The sequence below is a fragment of the Mastigoproctus giganteus genome, chromosome 12 (genome assembly GCF_048544385.1).
Source record: "Mastigoproctus giganteus isolate SK-2022 chromosome 12, ASM4854438v1, whole genome shotgun sequence".
Lineage (NCBI taxonomy): Eukaryota > Metazoa > Arthropoda > Arachnida > Uropygi > Thelyphonidae > Mastigoproctus > Mastigoproctus giganteus.
The window spans coordinates 176,099,234-176,115,827 of NC_143586.1; the positions used below are offsets into that span (position 1 = coordinate 176,099,234).

The following is a 16,594-nucleotide window of genomic DNA, read 5'->3' on the forward strand; positions in this document are numbered from 1 at the left end:
TAACGAAATTTTCTTAGAGACACACTCTCTCTCCTTCAGTTGCAGTTTCTTCTTTCTCTTCATAGGCATGCTGTTGCTCCAATTCTATAAGATCCTTGTCGGTGCTGCGAATCCAGGCATTCTCTGACATTAAGGGAATCAACATCTTCAAAGCCAAGATCCTTTCCAGTGACACTGATTTCTTCAATAACAGTGTCAACTCGATTTTCGAAGCCATGAAGTCATTTGCACAGTAAGGTAGAAGATATTTCCACACAGCCCTCATTGTACTATCGGTAACTTCTTGCCATGACTTATAAATATTTTCAGTAGCTTGCCTAATATTAAAATTCTTTCAAAATTCAGTCAATGAAATTGCATCTTTCCCCGTCGTAGCTTGCACTGCTTGTCAAAAGTTCTTCGTAGATAATAGGCTTTGAAAATTGAAATTATGCCCTGGTCAATTGGCTGTAGCAAAGATGTAGTGTGGGGAGGAAAATACTACATTTACATTTTCACATGGGTCCTTCAGCGCACTAGGATGGCCAGGGGCATTGTCAAGAACTAAGAGAGCTAAAGGTTCCATTGGAGAAGAGACAATCACCAAGTTGTGATCTGAAGTACTTAGAAGGGTTGTTTGTGAGAAAAAGATCAAGCGTATTGGCTGTATGATTAGGATTGTCCGGTATTCTTGTAGGTAAATGAACAATCTGTGCTAGGTCATTAGTAATTGCAAAAGCCTCAGCAGCTCGACCTGCTGGGTCGGTGTGACTAGAAAACGGAAGCCAGCTGGGGTTGTGAACATTAAAATCACCAAGGAAAATTACCTCACTGTTAGGAGAGTTGGACTGGAGAAAGTCAAGTTGCAACGAGAGGAAGTCAAAGAGCTCCAAGTGATTAGTCGAGTTGGGAGAACGGTAGAGACAACAGATGAATTTGACACAATGAGGTAGAGAGATTTTAAGCCAGAGAAGATCAAAGAGAGGAGATTCCAAATTGCCAAGTCTCTGACAGGGAATATCAGAACGGACATATGCACAAGTACCACCTTTGAGGCGAAAGGAATCATACAGCGAATAATTTGGGCATCTGAGATGAGCAGTAGTTGAATCAACCGATAACTGAGATTCTGTCAGAAAAAGTACATGAGGTTTGGCAGACCGCAAGTGGAAATGGACATCGTTGAGATTAGAATTGAGACCACGTATATTTGTGAAATGAATTAGGAAGTCCTTGGGAGGTTTAGATCTTTTCGCAGATAAGCTTGCTGTATTAGTTTGACAATTCATGGTGTATTCAATAGTAAGAAAAAGTGGGTGGGACATGCTGTATGAAGTAATGAAATTTTTGGATATGGCGTACATGTGGTAAGAATATACCCAGATCCTTAACATAACGTGGCCTCGACAATGCTCCCCGCATACACACTACTTGGACTCCCTCCAGTCACTATCTGGCAGAGTAGAGGTAGCAAGATTATACACTAGCTGATCTGGAAGCCTCCTAGAGAGTTACCAATAGGTCCGGTCCGGTGTACTAACTAGCGGCCGGCCTGCGAAAACCGTTTTAGAGCTGTACCCTCCAAATGTAAGGAATATTGGATCTGGCCACAACGTTCATCATAACCTCAAAAGTCATCAATCATACTGCATGATGGAAGAGATAGGGAAGGGTTGACCGGAACTTAGCTCTAGAGGCTAAACATGGGTTCCACCACTTAAAGCCTCCAATAAGCAAAGTGGTGGTATTTCACCGGTTGATGAGAGTCATCTTCCACCTAGTACTGCCTGGTAACATAGAGGGGTGGCGTTCCTCAATGTGGTTTGGGCGCCACACATCAACCCCTGCTTACGTTGGTTCACACCTGGGTGGTCACCCACCATGTACTTGTGCATGAAGGTTATACCCAGGATTACTAACAGTCCCACCATCGTGAAGGTGCAAGCAGAGGATTTGGCTGTCATAGACCGTCCGGACTTTGCCGAAATTGGGTCCACTTGACTTGAGTGTCACCCGAATATCAGTTCCATCAGCGTTTTAGACTCCCAGGTAGCAAGAACCACTTGTCTGGCATATCTGAGAGAATGTCTGAGACAATCTCAAGGTACTCCCTGCTTCTCCTGTTAACTTGACATTGTACATTCCAATTTGAGCTTTAAACTTTTCAAGCCACCCTTTTATACAATGATATTTTCTGCCAGCAGGCAGAAAATATCATTGTATTCCCTTTGAATTTGTTTTCTTCAGGCGATGAAAACAGGCTAAGTGCTTTTTACCATTATGTTGTTGGTACCAATTGGAATCCATTTTTGATTGCAATCTTCCAGCCAAGTTATTAAAAGATTCTCCATTTCAACCAAAATAGGATTTCTGTTCCTAGTGCACTGCATACTAAAAGATATTGATGCAACTTCACCTTGTTCTATGTATTCCTTAGATTTGGACAGAATTAATCATACCATAGACTCGTTGAGACCTAGTGCCATACATATACTTGTCTTGCTTTGACAATTATCGAACCATATAAAAATGTCAAGTTTTGAATCCAAAGTAATAACTTTGTTTCTTCTTATCAGATTCCACTGATATATCACTTTTCCTTTTGGACATGGTGAACTTTTACAAAATAGCAATTATTACTTAGTGTGAAATACAGTAATGGGTAGAGACTGCTTTGACACATCTGCCTTAGATGGTTTCCTAAACGAAACTGAGCTTAGGGCAGGATAATGGAATGGCAGAAACACAATTTGGCAATGCTGTTTACGGACAAAAGTTTTCAGGCGTCTTTTTTCGTGTTGTTAAAACTTTTTTGTTTCATAATCAGCTTCACTATTTGAAAATTTTAGGGGGCATTTATAGAGGAATGGTATAAATGTTTGTGACCATCTCAACCAAAACATATATCGAGGCTTACCTGTATATTAAATTGTATTTAAACGGAAATATGCCCCATACTAGAGCAGTAAAGCAACAGGCACAATATAGGAATGCTGTGGCTCGGGGGAAGAACTGATGGGATGATTCCCCTAAAAACCATGGCCTAACAAAATTGCAATGGTTGTGGACCTTTCTGGAACATGGACGTGATACAGCTGGGGGGGGGGGTTGTCTTTGTTTGTGTTCGATGCATAGAGAAATTAGGCACCAACTCGGTAGTGTTCTGATGGGTATTTATGAGTTTGAGGAGGGTAGATACTCTCGAAGGAATTAAAATGGAAGGGCCCCCATCAAGCTTTCAGCTGCCCAACTCAATGCCAGAGCTTACACTTGTGCATCAGTTAACTGATGCACAAGTGTAAGTGCAGTATGCCCTGGAGCAATCTCCAGGGCATACTGTGCTGTCCCGAGAGTAGGCAATTATTGTCAATGACTCTATTCTCAGAAAAATATGTTGGGCAAGAAGGGTACATGAAATAAAACCAGGGTATGTCTGCAAAAGCAGATGTTGTAAAAAAGATATAGTAGTAATAGAAATAGTAGCATGTGATGCAAGAAAGCAAGCGTATGAACTTATGTAGCATCAGCTTTTCTGTGCTAATAGTACTGCGTTTCCTAAAGCAACTGAGTTTTTCCTTGTTTTATTTCGTTCATGAGTCTTTCTGTTGATTAGCTCTACTTTTTAAAAGTATAGAAAGAGAGCCAGAAAAAGGAAAATACCTTTTTCTTTATTGTATATACTAACCGTACTAACTCCTATGCTTGGCCACAAGCGGCACTGCTCCTGCCTCCCCGTGGCGGGGCCGGTAACCTGGGTGGAAAAGCTAATCCCCCAGGGCGAAAAGGAGCCAACATGGATAAAGAAAATTATCCAGCCTTAGAGCCTTCAAGCTCAAATACCATAGATTGGTATAATTCTGAAGAAGGTAGTGCGCAACATAAGCGCTTAAAAATAGATAATCATCAACCTGAGTATCCTACTTTCCTGATTATCCATTCCTTAACTAGTCAACCAGTGAGCAAACTCTCTCCATTAATTATACAGAGATTTCTAGAAAATGCTGCTGGATCACCTAAAATGGTCAAAAGATTACAGTCAGGGGATTTGCTTGTGGAAACTACACAGTCGAAACATTCAGAATTGTTGTTAAAGATGACAACATTTGGTGGTATCCCTGTTAAAATATCTCCCCACTCAACCCTAAATAGTTCCAAAGGTGTTATCTCTGAGTGGGATCTATTGAATGTAACAGAAGAGGAGCTTGTACAAGACTTAAAGATCAAAAGGTCATACAAACTAAGAGAATTTTGACTCGTAGAGATGGCAATCTCATTCCAACCCACAGTGTAATTCCCACATTCAATACTCCAAACTTACCAAATACTGTAAAAGCTGGTTATCTAAATTGCCATATCCACCCGTATATACCAAATCCAATACGGTGTTATAAGTGTCAGAAGTTCGGACACTCTCAGGCATCATGTTGAGGAAACACAATATGCCCAAAATGTGGATCCCAGGATCACACTCAAACAGACTGTACTGCTACATCTCCAGTTTGCCCTAACTGCAGGGAAGATCATCCTGCATATTCTAGAAATTGCGAGCTATAGAAAGTTGGAAAAAAAATACAGAAATTTAAAGTTGAAAATAAAGTGACTTATCAGGAAGCGAGACGACGAATACTGAAAGATACTCCTGCACGTACATATGCAGATATTACAAAGAAATATCGTTCAATTGCTACACAAACCAATGACTCAGTTCCACTGAACATATCACTTGCTGAATGGGCTAGAGCTCAGCTTTCAGTTCCTCAGCCATCCTTGAAGCAAAACAACAGAGACCAGACTTGTAATACCCCAATTTCCATCCCCACCACTAGTGGCATCAAGTCACAAAGTGAGACCAGGATGACAAATGCTGAATCTTCTACTAAAACCCAAATTAATACTGCAGAAATGGATACAGATGACAAAACTCAACAAGAACCTATATTAGAAATTCATGCAGAAGAAGGTATGGACACTGGACCGCCTACCTTTCCTAAAAAAGATAAAATTAAAATAGATCGCAATAAGCCTACTGCCTCTAAAAGGCAACCGGATCATCCTACCACTAAAGCTAAATAATGAAATGCATTTTACAATGGAATTGTCGAGGACTACATACTAGTACAGATGAACTTTATGACCTAATCCGAGATTTCAATCCTGCAGGCATTTGTTTACAGGAAACATTTTTAACTCCACAAGTGAACCCTTCAATAAAGAAATATATTTTGTACAGGCATGACAGGAATACAGCAACTGCAGCCCATGGAGGTGTAGCGGTTTTGGTATCCGTTACTAATCCATCCAGACAAATCCCCTTAAAAACTAATTTAGAAGTTGTTGCTGTAAGAATAGAAATTGGAATATCTTTATCTCTTGTTTCTATTTATCTTCCACCAAACCAAACGTATATACTCCGAGACTTTGATGAGCTCCTTGCCCAGATACCACCTCCTTTTTGTTTGATGGGTGACTTTAATGGACACCACCCGTTATGGGGAAGTCTCCATATGGATAAAAGAGGGCAGCTAATAGAAACATTACTGGACAAACAAAATCTAACTCTGCTGAACCGTTGGGCAGTATTGGATAATCCCCACAATAGTGATCATCTTCCAATTACTTGTAAATTCCAAACTACCCCCACCACCTATCCGGAAACTCGCAGAAGATGGAAATTTACAAAGGCAAACCGGGAAAAATTTTCTCCTTAAGTACAGTTTTAGACAAAAACTTCATTTTGAACCAGTCAATAGATGAAGCTAATGACCATATTACTAAACGGATACTAGCAGCAGCTGACAAAGCTATTTCTCAGTCATTGACTCATCCACGCAGGTGCAAAAACTACTGGTGGAATGATGAATGTAATAGGGCAAAAAAAGAAAAGAACAAAGCTTGGAATAAATATTATTGGAATAAATATCCGCAAGCATCCCACTATTATTAACCTTATAAATTACAAGAAACTAAATGCTAAAGCACAACAAATAAGAAGGAAGGCCAAAAAAGATTCTTGGATTCAGTTCGCTTCCACTATCACCAAAAACACCGATACTAGATTAATCTGAAGGAAAATCCAACATCTGAATGGCAAATATCCATTGTCATCCTCTCCAATATTGATCTGTAATGGACAGGAACTGTCTTCCTCCAAAGACATTGCAAACGCTTTTGCTAAAGCCTTTGCAAAAATTTCAGCAGCAAATTCATATGATACTTCATTCCAACAAATTAAAGTGGTAGCAGAAAGGTATAAGTTAAATTTCAACACCGGTCTGTCTCTTCCATATAATCAGCCTTTTACTATATCCGAGTTAACAGGTGCTCTTAATAGATCACCCAATAGTGCAGCTGGCCCTGATGGTATATTTTATATTATGCTAAAACACTTGAATGATACTGCTTTACAAATTCTTTTAATATTTTTTAACAGAATTTTTGAGGAAGATGTTTATCCGCACTCTTGGAAACATTCACTTGTATTAGCCATCCCTAAACCAGGAAAAGACCTCTCTAATCCAGGAAATTATCGTCCAATTTCCTTAACTAATTGTTTGGGGAAAACATTGGAGAAAATGATTCTAAAACGCCTCACCTGGTTTCTTGAGTCACATAACATCTTGCATAAAAATCAGTATGGCTTTCGGCAAAATAGATCTGCATTAGATATGATGACCAAAGCAGAATCAAACATCAGAAACGCTTTTGTCAGAAATGACCACCTCATTATGGTAAGTTTCGATTTAGAAAAGGCCTTTGATACAACATGGCGTTTCGGTATTCTTCGGGATCTTTACACCTTTGGTCTACGAGGCAGGCTTCCTTTGTTTATTCAGAGCTTTCTCCAGGGCAGAACCTTTCAGGTTAGTCATCTAAATGTTCTTTCTAGAATTCATATACAGGAGGAGGAGGGGGCCCCTCAAGGATCTATCTTGAGTCCTATGCTATTTTTAATAAGAATAAACAATATCATCCATGATATTCCAAGCACAGTAGAATTATATCATTATGCAGATGACCTCATGATTTTGTGCCAAGGAAAAACTATGAATTCTATTGAGAGACAGCTTCAAATCTCAATTAACAAAATTGAGCTGTGGATGTCTCGCAATGGCTACCGCTTATCAGCACAAAAATCTAACTGTATTCAATTCTGTAAAAAAACGTAAGATCCACCCTGAGCCTGAACTACATCTTAAAAATTTCACCATACCTCTTTCCAATAGTATCAGATTTCTTGGCCTAATCCTGGACAATAAATTAAACTTCTTACAACACATCACATATCTGAGAACCATTTGCTTGAAAAAATTAAATATCCTCCGAGTACTCTCTTCATTGACATGGGGTGCTGACCGTTACACTCTGCTTCGGCTATATCGGGTATTAATTCGATTTCGTTTGGATTACGGAGCTCCAATCTATGACTCTGCCAGGAAAAGTGCACTAACTTGGCTAGACACTATCCATCACAGTGCCCTAAGAACTGCTTTAGGAGCATTCAGAACATCCCCTGTACAGAGTCTATATATAGATGCACACAAACCTCCACTCCATCTTCGGAGGAAAATGTTGCTCCTCAACTATGCAGCAAAAATATGGAGTCTTCCTTTTCATCCTATCTCGCCATACTTATTTGAGCCCCAATGGACCACATTTTATCAAAACAAACCTAACAAAAACAAGCCTATTGGGATAAGGTTGCTACAGTTATCACAATGTTGGAATCTAGACATGGGTAATGTCTTTCAGGAAATGAGCAGTCATGACCCTCCGTGGTCTGATTATACACTGGTCTGTGACTTCTCATTCCAACAATGGGGAAAAGCAAGCAGCAAATATATACCGATGGCTCGAAAACAAGTACGACAGTGGGCGCAGCGGCAGTTTCTTCTATCTTTTCTACTTCTGTGTCCCTTCCAAAGGAATGCAGCGTCTATTCTGCTGAACTGTGGGTGATTAAAATAGCTCTGGATCACGTGATTACTCTGTCCAGGAAGCAAATTATGATCTACTCTGATTCTCTGAGTGCAATAAAATCGTTGAAAAATCCATCCAAACCAATCCGCCCCGTCTTGAAGCAAATTAGATCACAGATTATTGCATTACAAGCTGTAAACCAATCAGTCAGTTTCTGTTGGATACCAGGCCATGAAGGCATCAAAGGAAATGAATGTGCAGATCAAGCCGCTAAACATCCAATCAATGTAAGATCTAACTACCAAGTGCCATACACAGACTACAAATCAGTCATAAAAAAACGTGTGTGAAGAGCAATGGTTGCAAATCTGGCAGGCTCAGTACGGCAATATACTACTTCAATTTAAACAGGCACCTAAGTTGTGGCCTTCAAGCATGCGATCAAATAGGCAAGAGGAGGTGATCCTGGCTAGGACGCGTATTGGGCATACGTATCTAACCCATATTTATCTCCTCAAGGGGGAAGATCCGCCTATTTGTACATTTTGTCAGACTACACTTACGGTGAGGCATATTCTAATAAATTGGAATCATTATAATAATTATCAAAACAAAATTTTCAAATCGCTTTCACATCTGCAAGAACCTTTGACATTACCATATCTGATTGGAGACAATGCAAATCTAGCTGAGTTCTTTCATTTCTTAAAGCAGACGGGATTATTTTACAGATTTTAACTGGTAGTTGCACTACCGAATAGAATCAGGCACAATATGGACTTAGCAGCCCTTGTGCCATTAAACATCATATCAACCAACCAACCAGCAAGTTTTCACTAGCATTGATGGAGAGACATTTCTTTGTACTAGACGTTGGGAATGCAACAAACTAAATTCAAAACTTGACATACTGTCAGGCACGATTGCATCACTAAAGAAGCAGTTTGATGGTCTGGAGCATCAGGGTCAGTGTATAGGCCCATCAGAAACAAGTCTCTGATGTTGTGTATGTCAGGCAATATGTTCTTAAATATGCCTCCAGAAATGGACCAACATAACTGCAATAGATACACCAATCTCTCTCTCTCTCTCTCTCTCTCTCTCTCTCTCTCTCTCTGCCTGTCTGTCTGTCTGTCTGTCTGTCCGTCCACCCAACAAAGACTTTAATAAGATTAAATTGAACAGAAAATAAAAATTGTGTATGTAATATATATAGTATGGCATATGCATCTGATGAATGGCGGCACAAATTAGGAATTCAAATTGAATAAACTTTTGTTTGGAGTTAGACTTTCTTTAACTCTCTTTAAAAATAGGGGGAAGAAATTAAAGATAAATAACCTGAAATAGTTAACTGTCAACTGTTTGCAAGAGAAGGAATTATACAGAAAATTTACAGTTATACAGATGCAAAATATACAAAATTATACAGATACAAAATATAGAAAGATGTACAGAATTAAACAAATATACAAATAATTATACATAAAAAAAAAAAAAAAAAAAAAATTACCTATTCAGAGGAAAAGGGGAAGAAAAAACAAGGAATTAGCCATTAAAGTTGATAAATGTCCTACTCCAGCAATTAATGTCCAGTCAGTTCAAGACATGAAATAGTTGTTCAGCACAATAAATTTTACAAGATAATTATTGCCATAATAATTATATTATTCCTATACTTTACCACAGAACCTAAAGAGAAAGGTGTTATTTAAATATAAACTTAATCACTATGTACAAAATATGAACATATTTATGAAATGTTAAATTTTAACATGTTATAAAAAAAAAAATGGAGCAAACAGTTGAGATGAATGTTACAGCATATACAATTTACCCCTCCACTTCGGGAGGGTTTCAGTCTCCCATGAGATTCAATTTATACTCCTGACCGATAAGACCCACTCTCTGTTTACCGAGCGAGCAACAATACAAATGCTGTTACAGCAAAGTACTTTTACCAGTAAATTTCATCGAACTTTTGTATGCTTCTCGTGCAGGCTTTCTTTACCTTCGCCTAATTTGTACTACTGGGCTAATAGCAAGTATATGTAATATAAAAATAGAATACTTAAATAATACTAGAAGGATCAGCCCTGTCCAATAGGCTCTAATTATGCTTATTTTTGTAATTGTAACTATAATGCATGTATAGCCATGACATAGAGGTTTCCTATAGACTTCTTTTTCTTCTTCACTGTAAGGACATTCCCACAAACCAACACATCAAGGAAAGGTAGGATATCCTCCACCTCCAAGGCAAATTGAAACAGGGAAGCCCATTCAGAACTTTATCCTTCCCCCTCCCCCCCATGATAATAGCAATGCCTGTATTTTCAAGAGCAGTTCTGACTTGATGAGGTTCTGAGTGCTTTATAAATTTGTGCTTTACTGTTATTTAATGACCATTTCTTAATAAAGTTTTCTATATGAAAAAAGTTTACCTGGACAAAATCATATACAGGTTGACCGTCACTAGTCCAGCAGCGTTGAGACCTGTGGGTTGCCGGATTAGTGAGTTTGCCCGATCACTGGTGGTTATTTTAGCACATACAGTTTACCCCACAGCTAATCACCTCATCTTACCTTTACACGTTGACTGCCAAGCTAGAAAAAAATTCCCCAGATGCCAAAAAATATTTAGCAAATAATTTGATTGGTAATTCTAAAATAAATATTATAATGTCAGTTTTGTCGTTTTTTTTCGCTTAAAATATCAAAAAAAAAGGGTTTTTTTATATCGTATATATGTGGCCCAGTAGGTTACTTTATTTCTTCAGAAGCCATGTCAGCCACATACGTGTGACGCTATTACAGCATACATATGAAAGTCGTTTGCGATTAGTTTATTGCACGCGCAGCGAGCACTGCAATAAAACTAATTGCGATAAAAAATAAACTCTCAAACATCGCAATAAGTTTGTCAGTATTGTTCGAGATTTTGTGAAAACAAGTTCATTAGCGCGCTGTATTATCCATAAAAGAAAATTAATAAAATAAGAGGAACTGAGAGAAATTGCTGGAGTTTACAATTAAGCAGAGTTGAACTGCTCACAGGCACACCGCTGTTGAGTTTTTTCAGAAGTTCAACTTTATCTGTTATGGACAGTGTATGGTGCAAAAGTTTGCTTGAGGCACTTGCACTTCCTTTATGCATTGGAACCATGGGCAGGGCTAAATGTGAGCAGGTTATAATAATAAATGCAGAAAAACAAGTGGGAATGGCTTGCCAATCATCGCCAACAGCTGATGTTGCAACCAACGCCACCAAAACAGTAGCGGCAGGTCGATGCACCCACCCAGGAAATTTGAAATTACGTTCGCGGAATATGTCCAAATTAGCGGTGGAACTGGATTACCGATGGCCGGATTAGTAATGGTCGACCTGTAATACATTTAAGACTTGCAAATAGAGCCAAATAAATCAGCCCTAAATAGATTTTTATTTTATTTATTTATTTATTTTTTTGCTCCTTTCTATATTTATTTTGCAGTGCTATACCACAGGAGGAATTGAGTTGTCTAGAATAACAGTTATTGATTTCAACCTCAAATCAGTGTATGAATCACTAGTAAATCCAGAAAATCCCATTCTAGATTACAATACAAAGTAAGTATACTTTTAATCAAAAAATATAATAACATTTTTTGGTAGAAGCAGCAATCACAAAGTAATATATCTAATGAATTGACAAAATGTGAATAATACAACTTAAACCACATGATTTGTTTAAATGGAAACTCCCAGAAAATAGAACTACTTAATAATTGGTATCATTTCTGTGTTCCTTATCGAATTCCATCATCATCAGATAGCTTAGGATTTGGATATTGATGAAAGAAGAAAAATGTGCATAAAGATCAAAAGAGAAGGATGTGAATTATTTAAATAATTGCTTTGCTTCTGAGAGTTTGTTTCTTTTTTTTTTTGCAAATATGGAACCATACTTTTGTATATTTAAAAATTAACTAAAAATATGATTTAAGTTTTTTAAACATAATCCCTCAGATAAAATGTTAAACAGTTAATACGAGTAAATGTTATTCAAAAAAACTGAAGTTGAATATGCTGCCATTTTTACAGTATTGATACAGGTGCCTACTTGGAGGTTTTTTATTTAGTTATGTAAAAGTGTAATAAGTATTAAAAGTGTTTTTGTTAGACCTATAAACTGTAAATATTTAGCAATAGAATTGTTTTTTTTAATATAACATAATCTAAAATAGCATAGTTTGTACTGCCATCAAATAAGCAGGATTAGTGTAGCATTATTCTTTTCAATCTCTTAGTTTTGTGAGTTGTCTTTAAATTAAAGTTAGACTAAAATCATGCCTCAGACTAGACCAACAAAGCAAAGAGCTCAACATAGTGTCAAAGTTTTGTTTGAGGAGAGAACTTCTGAGGGTAGTTCCTACCAATCAGGATTATGTTATGTGTTACTTTTGGGTGATTGTTTTCTGGTTGCCTCACGAACATACAGAAGCATGTTCAAGAGGCAACCAGAGAGTGTAATACTCTTGATCTGGTTATCAGCAGTGATTATTAATGCATTAAGAATTTGCAGATAAAAGACCACTAGGTAGCAGTGATCACAGTGTACTGATGTGGGATTTACTTAAAGATATAATTACCATGTGGGATTTAATTAAAGGGTTTTTGCTTCCGTAAAGGTGACTACAGTGGTCTCAAACAGTTTTTAAATTCTGTACAGTGGGACCAACTGATGTTGTTACCAACAGCAAATTCTAAGTGGGAAGATTCAAGGAACTAATTGTGGTAGCTACTAGGCTTTTCATACCGATTAAGAAAAACTGTTCAAGGTTTAGGCCTAAATGGATGTCAGATGAACTAATGAGACTTGTAGCAGAGAAGAAAACTGCATGGAATGTATATAAATTATCAGGCAACATAGAAGATTATCAAATCACAAAGTAATCGAATGTAATCAAATCACAAAAGGAGATTAGGCAAGCAAAGGCAGATTACGAGAAATCTTTGGCAAAGGATGCTAAGAAAAAACAGCAAGGACTTCTTTACTTATTTAAACTCTAGAAGGAAAGGGATGAATCAAATTGGTCCACTTGATATCAATGGTTCAACTGTTGATGATCCTGTTCAGATAGCTGATAATCTGAATGAATACAGCTAGGTCATGATTAATGCCGTATTACTGTATTTTACCAATTACCGGATTTTACCAATTACCGTATTTTACACATAATTATAATTTCAAATAGTGTGAATTCGAATAATGCAATATTCAATTTAGTGCGAATTGTATAATGATACCAGGTCATGTTTAATGCGAAGCAAAATTCAGTTAACGTGAGGCTAACGCAGCCTTGTATTAGACGATTAGTCTTGCATTAGACACTGCTACACTTGTTTATCTTCGCGTGTGCATCTGCTACTGTCATAATATACGTTAGTTTTCATGATTTGTTTTAATAGTTTTAAGAAGTGCCCTTAACAAAATGGACAAAAGGAAGATTCCTTCAGATAAAAACACTACGAGCGCAATAAAGAAGAAGAAGATTAGAGCAAAAATTTTATGTGATTGAACGACATCAACCTGGTCATAGCAACTCTAAAATAGAACAAGATGTCAGAATGCCTGAATCTACAGTAAGGAATATTATAAAACACACAGGTGAAATAAAAGAAAAATGTAAAGTCGCATCAGCTTTTTGTGATTTGCAAACATCTACAAGGAATAGAAGTATTACTATGATGAAATGGAGCGTCTTTTAACTGTATGGATTGAGGATTGCAATCAAAAACACATTCCCCTTAGCAGAGCAGCCATTCAGACAAAAGCTTTAAATTTGTTTAAGAGAGTGAAAGAAAAAAATAATGAAGTAGAAGAAACGTTTAGTGTGAGTGCTGGTTGGTTTGATCGATTTAAAAATCAAGTTCAGCTGCATAATGTTAAAATTACCAGTAAGGTGGCCAGTGCAGATGAGGATGCAGCATCTAAATATCCTGATGTTTTAAAAAAAGTAATCAAAAATGGTGGATACACTGATCAACAAATATTTAACATGGATGAAACTGGTTTATTCTGGAAAAGGATGTGTTCCAGAACTTGCATTTCTAAGAAAGAAAAAACTCAACCTGGATTTAGTGGCTAAAGATCGCCTAACACTTTCATCAGGAAGCAATGCTCAAGGCGATAAACAAGCATTGGTTTCAATTGCTTGTTTATCTCTCTCCAGATCCTCGCGCTCTAAAAGGCTACAACTATAGATCACTTCCAGTTATTTGGCAATCAAATAAGAAAGCATGGGTGACCCAAGCTGTGTTCACTGACTGGTTTTCAATCTATTTTTGCCCAACTGTTGAAAAATATTGCAAGGAAAGCAACATCTTATTTAAAGTTCTACTAATTTTGGATAATCCTCCAGGTCATCCAACTACACTCGGTTCATTATGTGAACATGTAAAAATCATTTTTTTTGCCGCCAAACACAACATCTTTGTTGCAACCCATGGATCAAGGGACAATCGCAACATTTAAGGCCTACTACATAAGAAAAACATTTGAACAGGCAATTGCTAAAACTACAGGAGACGATGCAATTTCCTTAACAGAGTTCTGGAAAAATTATAACATCAGACATGCAATAGAAAATATTCAGCATGCTTGGCAACAAATAACTGCAAACAACATGTGTAGAGTGTGGAAGCTCATTTTGCCTCATTGTGAAAATAGTAGTGGTTTCAAAGAAGCTGTTATAGAAGAAATAACAAAGAGAACTTGGATTTGATGAACTAGAAAATGACGATGTTTGGGAACTGCTCAATTCACACTCGGAAGAATTGACTGATGATCTCCTACTTTTAGATCAACAAAGAGCATTTGAAGAAGCTGACAATGACGCCAAAGAACGAGATAATGTGCAAGTGAAGGAGTTCAAAGATATCTTTCGAGCTGTAGAAGTCGTGAAAAGTTATGGATGCTGACCCTAACCTCGATCGAAGCATGCAAATTTGCTGCCAAGATGTGGATAAAGCACTCTGAATCTACATATGTATGGAGATTTAAAGGAGGAGAAAACAGTTCAGTCTACGCTGCTTAAATATTTCGAAAGACAAAGATGTTTTTTTCGGTGTAAACTTACCTTTAGGGGTGATATTTAGAAATTTTTTTTTTTTTTTTTTTTTTAAATTTTGCTTTCTATAATTACAGTACTATATTACTTTTAATAATAAATTTAAATTATAAGTATATTCTTTTTATCCTTTACTGTAAATGAACCATGATAGCTTTTGTTAATGAACATGTAAAAACTTATGTTTAAAATTTTTCATTACCTATTTCTGTCGAGCTGGAACCAATTACCGTATTTTACACATAATTATAATTTCAAATAGTGTGAATTCGAATAATTCAACTACTTCATGGGATTCATTAGTCGCATTAATCGCAACCTAGTATTTTGCATCTACATTCACACAAAAGGAGTTATTAAGGCGAGGAAAATGCTAGAAGTTTATTAAACTGTAACAAGGTACTGGTGGATTTCCCCCAGGGTTCGGTGTTGGGTCCATTGTTGTTTTCTGTATTTATCAATGATATTGATGAAGGTATATCAGGCTTAATGTTGAAATTTTCAGATTATACAAAGATTGGCAGGGTTGTTAATGACAGTATGCTACTGAAACAGGATCTAGAAAAGTTGGGTAAATGGGCTGAAAAGTGGCAACTGAAGTTTAACACTGACAAATGCGAAATACTGCATATGGGTAGCAGTAACCCCAGAGAAATGTACCAACTGTGTGGTGTTACACTCAGGGTAGTGGAGAATGAAAAAGACCTGGGGCGCACTAATTGTGCTCTCAGATATGAAGTTTTCTGAGCAGTGCAGGCAGGCTTCCAGAGCAGGTCATGGGGTCTTGTCAATGATATACAGGAATTTTGCTAGCTGGGATAAGGAGGTGATTACGCCTTAGGCACCTGCGAGGTGATCTGATTTAGGTGTATAAGGCCTTGAATCCCATCAGCATTGAGCAAGCTCAGTGCTGATGGGATTCTTCCTCTTGCTCAGATTAAAAACCTGAGGGGGCCTAAACTGAAATTGAGGAAAGACAGTTGTTGAATAGATGTGCAGAAATTTGCCTTTAGCCAGCAGGTAGTTGGTTGCTGGAACAAACTTCCATCTGTCGTTGTGGAAGTTGATAGCTTAAATAAATTCAAGGAAGAAGTGGATAAACGTTTGTAACAATGGGATGGGAAAGTTTTGTTTTTTGGCTGATGCTGTATAAGCTTGCTTTCTTGCATCATATGCCTCTACTAATGCAAATGTTATCCTAGAGATCTTCCACTGTATATCAGATAACATATAGTCTCATTGATTGATTTCCCGTGCTTTTCAGCTATGCATTGATTTCAAATTTGAAAACTCCTCTAATGCTACTTTGTGAGGCGCCTCCGTAGCCAGGTGGGCAGGAGCAGCAGTGCGTAGCATACGCTTCTTGATTATACCCGAGTTCGAGCCCATGACCAACCACCAAATATGGAGGATGCGGAAAGGTCAGGGAATGACCACCGCATATCCCCAGAGCAATATGGCCTTAGTTGCTAATGCTCCTAAAAAATCCAAATAACAAATAACAAGCTACTTTGTGACAAAATGAACTTCAGAGAACTGTTTGTCTTGCACATCTTCAAATAATTCATGCTCATTTATAGTTGTA

The 16,594-nt window shown here is 37.5% G+C and overlaps 1 protein-coding gene across 1 annotated transcript in view; it reads left to right on the forward strand.

The window, feature by feature from the left end:
* LOC150077613 (uncharacterized) overlaps positions 1 to 16,594 on the forward strand; it is a 278,408-nt gene that overhangs the window by 219,329 nt on the left and 42,485 nt on the right. Inside the window, exon 13 of the mRNA XM_090385960.1 lies at positions 11,391 to 11,506. Within this exon, the coding sequence (XP_090242086.1) occupies positions 11,391 to 11,506 (116 nt within the window). The remainder of the gene's footprint in view (positions 1 to 11,390; positions 11,507 to 16,594) is intronic.